The following is an 11,616-nucleotide window of genomic DNA, read 5'->3' as shown; positions in this document are numbered from 1 at the left end:
TCTGGTGCAAATTACTGACCTCTGTCATCATTTTAAGTGGGGGAACTTGCACAATCGGTGGCTGACTAAATACTTTTTTGCCCCACTGTATATGCAAACCTCCAGAGAGGAAAAGGGGCAAGGCTTTATATTTATTCAGACCAGCAACAAACACTTCATAAATATGTGAAAATATCTCTGTAACATGTTCTGCACCATCATGGACTGCAGGCTCTAACTTGTGAATGCAGTGTATGATGGTCAAGTTAGGGTTGGTCTTTCCACTGACCGTTCCTCTCTAACAGCCCATTGCAGCAGCGTCGCCATCAGCTGCCAAACTAACAAACTGTAGCCTTTCTTCACATCAAGGCTTTGTAACTGCAGGATGTGAGACAACAGACACCGTGCATAACTGAATGAATACAATGGAATGAAATACGAGACTATAGATCTCACCTTTTTAGGGAATGCTGATGTAGATGACCAGGCATGCGTTGGACACCCACTGTAAATATTTGTATTGAATGTCCTGTAAAATGTGACACTCTAAATCTTTTTATTTTATTTTTTACATTAATAATGTAATAGTTTTGACTCTGAAACAACAAGTTGGAACAGAACAGAATCCAGATTGTTCACGTCTATGCAATATCATTTCAACTATCAAAGCATTGCCAGTGCACAAAGTGTTGTTTGTACTGTAGATCGATTAAAGGTCCATTCTCCTTGCAAATCACACCCTGTGCATGGCATATACCTGTATTATCTTCATGAACTATTACAACCCTATAACCATACTCTGACAGTATATTCTGCTTTATTTTTAAAGCAATCACTGTAGTGTTTGCACACATATTTAGGGATACAATATTCATTCTACAGAAGAATTCATGATAACTGTAGTTTTCTCTGTGTCTGGTTTCTGCAGGATGTTGAAGCAGCTCTGAGGCAGATCAGAGAGGAGAACAGAGACCAGATGAGAGCTTTGGAGAGAAAACACAAAGACAAAGTGAGTTTATACCAACAAAAACAATTCTGCAGAGGTTTAGTCCAGTAATTCTACTTGTATACCTGCATTCAAACTTTTTGAATATTGAAGACCTTTCCAGATTCAACAGTGGCATTTAAGTTGTTGACACATCTGAAGCACTGAAGACTACTGTATCTTTTGCTCTTTTTGGGGGTTTGTGACGTCTACAGAGGGGAATCATGTTTGAGATCCGATTAGATAATGAAAAGCTAAGGGAAGACGAGGAGGAGGAGAAAGAAGAGGAAGGAAGAAAACAGGATGACCAGGTGAGAGACAGAAGATATCATCATCATCATCATCATAATCATCATCATCATCATCACCTTTATTTATAAAGCACTCTAAAACAACCACAGCTGACACAAAGTGCTGTACATAGGAACTATATAATAAAATTACACAAGATATCAATCAAAGCCAAATTAAAGAAAAGGTGAAATTAATTAATTAAATAAATATAAATATAATAAATATAGTCTTTAGTATCTTTCTAACTGCCAATCTTCTTCTCACTCTTACGTTCCTTTTCCATGCAGGAAGTGGATCCACTGAATCGAACTCTGTCCTTCCAGGAAGGAGCACAGCTGAAGCTCAAGGATTGGCTACAGGGGAGGAGGGGGTGGAGCAACAGGACTCCTCAGACTTTGCTGAACGCGCTCGGCAACATGGACATCAACTCAGTCTACAACACGGCGGTCGAGGCTGGACAAGGTGCAGCATACCCACAGAACAGCTGGGTGGTGATGCTCAAAATGTTTATTACAATTAGTCGGTTTTTGCTTCTCTGAATAATGTCGATCTATTGGACAAGGTGAGGAAGTGGCAGGTCGTAGGCAGTGGATTGACGAGCCCCCTAACACCCTGCTGAGAGCTCTGGCTCAGGCTGAGCTCACATCATCAACTCTAGATTCAGTGGCCACAGGTGAGACATCACACACTCACATCTGATGGGTGTTGAAACCAGCAGTGTAAAGGGTAAATGTGCTGTTCTCAGTGGTCCTGGAATGTCTTTAATGTGAAAAAGATTTAGAGACACAGCAGGACGGAACAGAGGAGGAAATTAACCCGGACAAAGAGGAGGAAAGGGATGGTGAAGGAGAGGAGGAGTCTGATGTGGAGATGGATGAAGAGCGTCTGGAGCCGAGGTCAGATGATGATGACACGTAAGTCAACACTTCCTTCTGTTCACATTCTAAATATACTGCGTATTTTTACTCCATGCTGCCACAGTGAGCTGAACCAGATGGAGTTACAGTTATCAGATATCAGTTTATTACAGTATTGTACAGAAATTAGAGCAGGGGTCCCCAATCCCAGTCCACGAGGGCCGGTGTCCTGCAGGTTTTAGATGTGTCCTTGATCCATCACAGCTGATTTAAATGGATAAATTACCTTCTCAACATGTCTTGAAGTTCTCCAGAGGCCTGGTAATGAACTAATCATGTGATTCAGGTGTGTTGACCCAGGCTGAGATCTAAAACCTGCAGGGACACCGGCCCTCGTGGACTGGGATTGGGGACCCCTGAATTAGAGGATTAAATGAAAGAGAATCAGATTGTCAACTATAACTTTGGACACATTAGTCAAATTCCAGAAGAATTTAGTGAAAAAATGCACCAAAAATTGCTCGTCAGTGTTGCTCGTCATGTAACAGCGCGGAGCTTTACATGTCTCTGAATTTCAGAGGGGGGAATAGAACAATACCAGATATATAAGATATGAATGTATTATAGACAACAAAGTTACTTTTTACATTGAGCAATGATTTTTGCAATGCTTCTTATATTTAGTCACATTTCTACACAGAGGTTGAGCCACAATGCGCAGCGAGTCGAAAAGCCTCTACCCGTCTTTACTCAGCAGTGTACACACACCCAGAATTCTGCAACATCACAAATCTTACTTAATTACATCAAACATTTTGGTCAATGTGTGTTTGTTTTTTAAACTCTTACATGTCATTAAGTGTTCATTTTTTCCACTCTTTCTCATTAGGAACTTTGAGGAGTCAGAGGATGAGCTGAGAGAAGCAGTGGCAGACTCCATGAGGAACCTGTTTGTCATGGAGGACACGAGCTCAGACGAAAAGGAGCAGGAACACGAACCACTAGCTGATAGGATGGAGGAGGAGATGGATGAAGGTGCAGTGAGCTCTGGAGATCCTCAACAAATCCAAGCAGAGGTCCAGAATTCAAGTGAAGAGGCGGGATCGTTCAAGGTATTTCCTGCTGAGCCTGAGTCCCACAGACAACATACCACAGCTTCAAACGAGCAGCCTCAGACTCCTTAACCGCCTGCAAACTTTAACATTTTGATTTTGTGAGAGTTGGACAAAAATGTAAGAGTAACTGGAATCTGATAATAAAAAGTGATTGTTTTCATGATGTGAATACATGACTCTGTGAAGGATTGTTGTTAATTTAGGTTGTTTATCTGGCGTAACCACAAGCCACACTTTCTAAGTTATCTTTAACCTATTCCAGTAAATAGCCCAGTGGAATAAGATGTTAAGCCTGAATAATGTGCAGTTACGTGAATGTGTGAGGAAACATACACTATTAAAAGCACAAGAGTTTTTGTGAAATTTAAGGCACTTTGGCTTGTAAGAGGGGAAAAACACTACTAAATTAATACAAATGGGAATTATCGGACACTCCATGATACTATAATATGACATTATTTCACTGACATGTTATTGGTTGATGGTGATGGACCGCAGGACTCAGCTAAGCAGCTAAACTGGCTTCATAGTACAGGTCTCATATGGTAATGTTTTACTTTTGCGCACGATATCTCGTTTATTTCATGTGTGTTTTTTTTACAACAGGCTGGCAGCACACAACAAATCTGAAGTGTTTCGTTTATTGCAGCATTATTTAACTTAATTGCAGTTTGCAAGTGAAACAAACTCCAAACAGCCTTTTTACATGGACAGACTTAAATAGTTCTAATTCATCTTTAAAAATAAAGGTTAGTCAGCCTTTTACGTATAATAATATTTCCATGCCTGGACCTCATCACAAACAGGAATACAACAGCTGAAAAAACATTTAAATTAAGAGTGCTTTGGCCATGGTTTAAAACCACAAACCTGTGGGTTTAAGTGCTTCTTGTGCACACAGAAAGCGTTACAAGAAATTCTTCATCAGACAACATTTCCACCCTTCCCTTCACGTACATTTACAAGCATGTTGCTAACATCACGCCACTGCAAAAAATAAAATCAAACTATATCAGTATTAACTGGACATAAATCACTTCTACACGCTTAAAAGTGTTGGAGCTTGGAATGTCACTCTCCCCGCAATATTAAATTATTTAACGAAATACATTTTGAGAAACGTGAGTGTTCCTGTGGTCTTTCTCACGATCAGTTTTCTCTCCAGCACAGAGATGCAGCAAGTGTGGCTTAGCTTAGCACGGACACAGAAGCCTTAGCTCCACCAACAGTGAAAGCTCTTTAGAGCTGTTGGATTTGCATGTGTCTTGTGAGTTTTATCTACCAGATTCGATCTGTATTTTTAGTTTACTAATCACAAAAGGTTGTTAGCACATATGGGGCGAAGCAGTTATGTGGATAACATCCAATCTGAAACTGTAAAGATATGAGGATGAAAATAAATCACGGGAATTAAACGTTCATCCGGGAATGTTAACACCTCTCTCATCTTTATGTGAGAACTCTGTTAATGTTCTTTTTCATTGTTACCTAGCTTTACCTTCCGATGACCTCACCTCATTGTTGTCTTTTTTTTAGCTTTTATGAGTGTCCATTGTTGCACATCCTAACAAAACCCAGGTAATCTCCGGATTGCCTAAATTGTTCCTGGAGCAAATATGACAGAGAACATAAATAATAGCTATAATTATGAGATTAAAGAGGATATTTCCTGAACCTCAAGGTGTCTTGTAATTTTTTATGTAAAGTCATATGAACACATGACTCAGTTTGGAGGTGAACAGAATGTGATTTTTCACCCGATTTTTTTTCCCATCATCGTGCTTCCAGCTCTGCTGTCACTGAAGACTTTCACACAAGTTTGACACACACACAGTCCTACACTCTTTGTTGGTTTTGTTTATTCATCCCAATTATTTCTCTGGGTGTCCACCCCGAATGTGTCTTGATGATGTTGATTTGCTTTGTGAGATTATTATGCTGAAAATGATCCACCCCATCACACTTAAACCTTCAAGCTTAAGCGATTTTAAACATACACATGACCCTCACTGTTCAATCCTATATATGTGTGTAGCACTATTTAAAAGACCAACAACGTTCTGGTCCCTGGTGGACTCGGCACCTCATCTGTTTTAACTCATCGCTCTAGAGTACCCATCAGAGGCTCCATGGCAGCCAGGAAACAAGACTCAAACTCCCGGTCGGAAAATCGTTCCACAGAGTCCCTGGCGTTACGGCGCATTTCCAGTCGAGCGGTTGGTGACAACGACAGGATGGTTTCCATGGCAGCCGCATAGCTGTCCTCACTGTCAGCCAGGAAGCCCGTCTGCCTGCCTTCGTACGGCACCACGATGTCCAGCTTTGGACCTCCAGACTTGTGGGCAAGAATGATGGTGCCTGCGGCCATACACTCCACCACACCTGGAGACAAAGATGGAGGATTAATGTTCAGACCGGCTGATCTGATACAAAAGTCGTACTGTTAAGTTTTTCATTGGGTCATTTCTGTGGAAAACTGTGTAGTAAGTACTATTGAAAAAGAAATACTTTTTACGGTTTTAGTAACACATGCTGTCCTCACCGATGCCGAAGTGTTCATTCCACATTGTGTGCAGACCAATGGTGGCGTCCACCAGCTCTCTCTTCAGCTCCTCAAAGGGGATATTAAGTTTGAATTCGACATAGTCGGCGATGCCCAGCTCCTGACAGAGTCCCCGCAGCATCAACACCCTCTCCTCATCCTCCTGGTTCCTGCATCCGCCAATCAGCACCAGCCGTAGAGACTCTCTCCCCCCTGGGCCGTCCCCTTTCCTGTCTAGCAGTTTGCGAAATGCTCTGATCTGGAGCTGGTGATCCTTCTCTGGCCTGAACTGACCCACCGACACAATGGAGTGGCGCTTCCTGTCCCCTCTGCCGCCGTCCTCTTCTTCTCTTCCAAGCTCCTCCCAGCCCTCCATCTCGTCCTCGTCCTCCAGCGGGACATCTAGGAAGGCCCTGATGTCACAGGGAGGGTAGACGATGCTGGTGCGGCTCGGAGAGCGCCACAGAGCGAGGATGTGTCCCAGCGTCCAGGTGGAGTTCACCATAATGACGTCACTGCAGGAGCCGGCCAGGCCGTACAGCAGAGCAAAGCAGCAGTAGTACACCACCTTCAATGCACTCAGGATTGGGTTTCTTGAGATGAAATCAGCATTGTTGAATCTGAAATATAAAGACGAAGATGAAAGGTAAGGTTTTTGGTTTTTTTGGGCAAGAGTAATCACACAACAGAACATTTACAGGTCAGGATTGGATTAGCCTCAAATGCCTGGGACGCTTTCATACAGCACAACTGAATAGCTTAGGGCAAACCTAGTAACACACTCCACACTGAACACATCGTGTACGTAGCAATTCTGTTTTCATTTTACAGAAAGGCTGGATGATTTTTTTTCAATTACTCTTTCTGTCCATGAGTACCACTCAAATTACAGGTAGCAATGAAATAAACTACTAAGTCTTTTATGCTACGTCCACACCTACACGGGTATTTGTGAAAACGCAGCTGTTCCGTCCACACGTAAACAGCGTTTCGAATCACTGAAAACTGCGATTTTTTAAAACTCCTTTTTTGCGTTTAGTGTGGACGAGGAATACAGAGTTCCTCACGCGACGTCAAAAGTATGTGCCTTTTTTCACGTCACGCTGTGCGCCACGTTATTGCTTACATGAGATGAATTGCAGAATGGCAGATAGTCAGATTAACATTTTGTCTCTATCTGCAGGTTTTACATGCTTACACACACACACGCAGTTACTGTCCCTCCATTTACAAAGGCAGAGGCGTCATGGTGTGATTATTTTACGTGTAGTTGTTTTTAGTTCCTGTGTAATAATATTCAACATTGCTATCAATACATTTCTCAAAAAATGCCTCTCTGTGCAAAATGGGTTTAAAAACATCAACAGCTGTGGGATACTGTTTTAACCGGGGGAATAAATCGTGGCAGGATCAGCCTGATATCATTTGTATCCCACTGTAACTTTACTGTATACAGAGCTAACATCTCCAAAATGTCAGGAGTAGTTAGTCATTACAACAAGTGTTTGTGAACTAAAAATCAAGAATGTGGGATACTGTTTGTCCGTGATTTGAAGAGCCCAGCGCTGCTCCCGACGAAGGGAAAACCAATTCTGCAGGGGAGACCTACCTCGGCACTTGTGCAGGTGAAACCAAAGGGCAGACATGCTTCACCATATTTTCTAGTCTTTGGCTTAGAATGAAGTTGGTTTGGAAACACATTCAGCTATGCTTCATCTCCTGCTTTGCCTTTGTGTGGGCGCTAATACTTTGGGAAGCTCTGGATTAAATGGAGCTGTGTCTAAATGCAGTTTTACCCTGGGTTCCTTTCTCTGACCACAGACAGCATGTCGGTGCTGACAGTGGGATAGTGAACGTAGCTTGCCACTTTACAGCCTCCCAGGTAGCGGAAGATCGGCAAGGTGAAGGCGTAGCCCATCGAGTCCACATACAGGTCAGGAACGAAGGCCGTCAGTGCCTCCCACCCTAAAACACACACACACTGCGTCACTTCAACTTACAAACCTGTTGATCCCACAGAAAAGAATAAATTCAGTAAAATTAAAGACATGATCCACAGCACTGGATCACATCTATATGAAGGAATCACATACACATCATGTGTTTCATGTTTGCAGAAACGTTAGCAAAATAGGGTGGAGACTACAAAGAAAATGTTAGAAATATACATCATCTTGTTCCCATATATTAAATCAAAGAAAAAAAATCTTACTGTAATATAAATAAGTACTTGAATTTATTTAGTCTCTCCATTTTAGCCCAGATCTTACCCAGGAACATTGAGCCTGCGCTCTGACCCAGCAGGGTGAAGTGAGGGTAAGAGCTGGCCTCCACGAGTACACGGTGACGCAGGAAGACAAAGGTGACTGATCGAGGCAGCGTGATGTTGAATCGCTGCCGGGCTCCCTCCAGAATCTGCTCACCCGTCACTCCCTGGTCACCCGTATAAACCACAAAGGAGATGCCGGGATATCTGGGATAAAGGCAGAAACTCTACATTAGTGTTTAAACTTAGGGTTTATCTCTGTGGTCTGAGGGTCAGCTTATGTTTTTAAAAGCAGTCACTTGTACTATACTATTTGCTAGAGAGCAAAGAAGCTGATCTAATGGTCTCACTAGATCGTCTGTGGAGACAAAAGTCTTGGAGACAAAAGTAGAGGTAGTTTCAACCAAACATAGCTGTGAAATCAAGGACAGAGCTGGAAGACAAGTGACTTCCTCGCCAACCTACAAACAACAACAAACATGAAACATACTTTCCCTTAAAATTATTTTTAAATATTTTACCGGTGCATGAGGGCCCTCAGGGAGCACCAGAGGACCCGCTCCCCGCCTCCTCCCGCGTTACAGTAGGGGTGGAAGAAAGCCACCGCCGGGCCATCATCCTGAGCCCGACGGGCCTTGCGGCGCCCCTGCAGCCACATGCGGACCCCCAAAAGGAGCAGAAGGAGGACGAGGGTCAGGATCAGGCTCAGGTAGAAGCATGGCACCAGCAGCGACCACAGCAGCCTGCGGAGGGACGGAAAAAAGAGGACTGGCAATGTGTGACACTAAAAACAAGCTCTACTCAAAATAATTATTAATCTGTTACTATCGTTACAACTGGACAGGCGACAGTAAATCTGTTATTACTGTTGATTAGGCTAATGATAAGTCAGCTAGCTGCTAGTTAAGCTAAAGTTAGCTTGTCGCGTGTCTCAACAATACTTTTCCTGTTTGTTTGGGGGGTTTAGCACCAGCTCTTTGTACACCATTTTATCACTGAACTGCAAATAAAGCAACACATACCTCATTAAATCGCAAAAACACAGAGATAAGTGGTGGTGGTGGTTGTCGTGTCCCATTTTGACAACACAACTCCGTGACACTAGCGGAAGTAACTGTCAGCTGCCGGAGTTCACCGACTGTGATTGGTTTGTTTACGTACACGTCATCGGCACGTGACTTTCCTGAGTAGCAACGGAGGTCAGAGGAGGGGAGTTTGCGCGGGTATAATGAATGTACCATTAAACACTGGGTGGTGAACTTTGAGTTCATATTTTGGGAGTAAAGAGGGACTAGCTTCTCCCTGAGGGAAACTGTGAAGAGTGCCCGCAAACGAGAAACCATTAAAGTTGTCCTTCAAAGTAAAAGTCGCATCTGTTGGAAATTTGTTAGGTGCAGGAGTTAGGCACAACTTTTATTCTGAAGGCAAATATCATTTTCCTGTTTATGATACACTTCAAAGTTTCATTAAAGCTGGGAGAACAGTCGGTAGTGCTGTGCGATACTGCAGATGTTAGAATCGATCCAATACCAAGTAACTACAGGGCTAGTATTGGCAATAACAATACCAATACTTTTAACTTAGAAAGGCAGCTTATGTAGACCGGATAAATATAAATATAAGTCAGTATTTTTAAATTCTGAACACAATTTAATGACCACTAAATCACTGTGATTACTCATTCTACAGTTATTTCTACAATAATTTGTTAGATCAAAAGAGAGAATTTTTTTTACTAGATGTTACAGCACACAAATTTCATAGTGTGTGTTTGGTTTGTATTTTTTAATTTACCCCAAAAATTAATTATTTACAAAATTCAGTGGGCTATATATTGAACTTGATTTTAGAGTATTGATTGGAGTATCAATGCCAGGGGTGTAATTTCCAGGGGGGTAAGGGGGGTCATCTGGAATCATCTGGGAATTTACCCAAATTTATTTATTTATTTAGGCAGAGATTTAGAGACATTAGAGACATTAAAGCTATTCTATAGGATAATGTATTATATATAATATTGATACTTTAACTTATCACTATTGCAAATAATATTTCTTACTCTTCTTACTGTTGTGGAACAACTGTGACCATGCTGTTTCCTCTGGGATTAACAAAATATTTCTGACTCTGATTCTGAACAGGCTAACTCAGCAACTCCAAAAGGTGCGAAAGAGCACAGAAGACAGCTAAAGGGGATGATTGGAGAATTTCTCCCTTCAAACAAAACCTTCAAACAAGCAGACAGAGAAGCAGTAAAGGCCTGCCAGAGCATCTCAAGGGAGGAATTTGATTTGATTGGGTTTTGCATTCAAAGCCAGGAGCGTCTTCCTGTGTCTGTAGAAAAAATATGAACCAATCTGGTGACAATCATACTGTATGATTATATAATGGATAATAGGTACCTGCTGTTGACACGGGAAACATGCTGTGTTTCTGTGTTTTGTTGCTTTGTGTGAAGGAATGTAATGCTTTCACTAATCTACTGCTTTAATGATTTCACATTTATCTTACATTATTATTATTGGAGGACCATAAAATTCACAGCGTTCTGCTGTAGGTGCTTCAGGATCATACAGTAGTAGAATCTCACACTGATGATCTCTCCCTCTATGCTCCCAGTCATGCTTCTGACTTGTTCTGCTTCCTTCTGGCCACTGCAGACTTTTTCGTTTTCAGGATTCAAGCCAGAGATCTCAGTCTCATTACCAGTGATGCTCCTCCACACTGAACTGGGTCAGTTTGCAAAAGAAACCCATGTTTCCATGCTGCGCAAGTTTGAAGCCCACGAGTGCAGCTAAAATGAAAGTGGTCAAGAGATGCACAAGGAGCCAACCTGGAAAGGGAGATATCAAATTTAAATCAGGTATGCTTTTTGATATTTATAATCAGAGTCCTGGAAGTCGTACGATACTTGTTACCTTCCAGGTTTAGATGTTACATGAAAACAACCTGTGTATAAAATCTGACACTACTACAGGCTGAACAGAATGTCTTGAAGAGAAACCAGTGTCTTCACCTACAACTGTAGTATGTAGTATGAACTGTCAGTTGATTATGAATGCATATTAGTGTTTACCAGCTGGGTGTAGAGTACGTTCTGAATGTAGCAAAGAGTTGCTAATGTGATACTAACAGGCAATGGGATATTGTGCCTGAAAGTCCAAATTTTTCTAGCGAGGTCAGACCTGAGGCGACACAGGCTTCATAAAACTTGTTAGAAACACGAAGCGCCTCTACTGAAGAGGTTCAGTAGGCTTACTCTGTGAGACATTTCCAGGGGAATCCCAGTGTGATGGTGGTGGTGATGAGATAAGAGGGAGCTTTTAAGTCAGATAAGGCAAATATAGACTATTAATCAAACACGTATTGTTCATTTTACAGTATAAAGTGTTAATAAGATAAGATAACCTTTATTAGTCCCACACGTGGGAAATTTGTTTTGTCACAGCAGGAGTGGACAGTGCAAAAGTTATGAGGCAAAAATTAGGATACAATAAGAATAAATACAGTACACAACTGTACAGGATAGAATAAATAAAATACTATATACAGTGGAATAAAATAAAATAAATATACAA

The 11,616-nt window shown here is 41.8% G+C and overlaps 2 protein-coding genes across 2 annotated transcripts in view; one reads left to right on the top strand and one right to left on the bottom strand.

Annotated features, from left to right (window-relative positions):
* The window catches only part of LOC102197643 (serine/threonine-protein kinase Nek5), a 21,720-nt gene extending 18,321 nt beyond the window's left edge, over nucleotides 1-3,399 (top strand). The window contains exons 16-21 of the mRNA XM_005751931.1: nucleotides 908-988; nucleotides 1,180-1,275; nucleotides 1,546-1,720; nucleotides 1,821-1,931; nucleotides 2,034-2,172; nucleotides 3,005-3,399. Of these exons, the coding sequence (XP_005751988.1) occupies nucleotides 908-988; nucleotides 1,180-1,275; nucleotides 1,546-1,720; nucleotides 1,821-1,931; nucleotides 2,034-2,172; nucleotides 3,005-3,299 (897 nt within the window). The 3' untranslated portion in view covers nucleotides 3,300-3,399. The remainder of the gene's footprint in view (nucleotides 1-907; nucleotides 989-1,179; nucleotides 1,276-1,545; nucleotides 1,721-1,820; nucleotides 1,932-2,033; nucleotides 2,173-3,004) is intronic.
* A 1,670-nt stretch (nucleotides 3,400-5,069) lies between these two features.
* Nucleotides 5,070-9,169, bottom strand: LOC102195578 (GDP-Man:Man(3)GlcNAc(2)-PP-Dol alpha-1,2-mannosyltransferase-like). Its single transcript, XM_005751923.1, has 6 exons — nucleotides 9,061-9,169; nucleotides 8,560-8,781; nucleotides 8,043-8,245; nucleotides 7,569-7,737; nucleotides 5,773-6,392; nucleotides 5,070-5,612 (listed from the first exon to the last, which is right to left on the bottom strand). Exons 1-6 carry the CDS (start codon nucleotides 9,114-9,116, stop codon nucleotides 5,329-5,331), a joined length of 1,554 nt encoding a protein of 517 aa, XP_005751980.1. The 5' UTR covers nucleotides 9,117-9,169; the 3' UTR covers nucleotides 5,070-5,328.
* Between the last annotated feature and the right edge of the window lie 2,447 nt (nucleotides 9,170-11,616).

The sequence above is a fragment of the Pundamilia nyererei genome, unplaced genomic scaffold, assembly GCF_000239375.1.
Source record: "Pundamilia nyererei isolate P.nyererei 1_Seehausen unplaced genomic scaffold, PunNye1.0 scaffold00334, whole genome shotgun sequence".
Lineage (NCBI taxonomy): Eukaryota > Metazoa > Chordata > Actinopteri > Cichliformes > Cichlidae > Pundamilia > Pundamilia nyererei.
The sequence above is the reverse complement of the archived record's forward strand: the minus strand, read 5'-3'. Positions and strand labels throughout refer to the sequence as shown.

Coding starts and splice junctions, on each gene's coding strand:
- LOC102195578 (XM_005751923.1), bottom strand. CDS start 9,116: ATGGGACACGACAACCACCACCACCACTTATCTCTGTGTTTTTGCGAT. Junction 8,782..9,060: donor TGTTTTTGCGATTTAATGAG/GTATGTGTTGCT, acceptor GTCCCTCCGCAG/GCTGCTGTGGTCGCTGCTGG. Junction 5,613..5,772: donor GAATGAACACTTCGGCATCG/GTGAGGACAGCA, acceptor CTTTGTCTCCAG/GTGTGGTGGAGTGTATGGCC.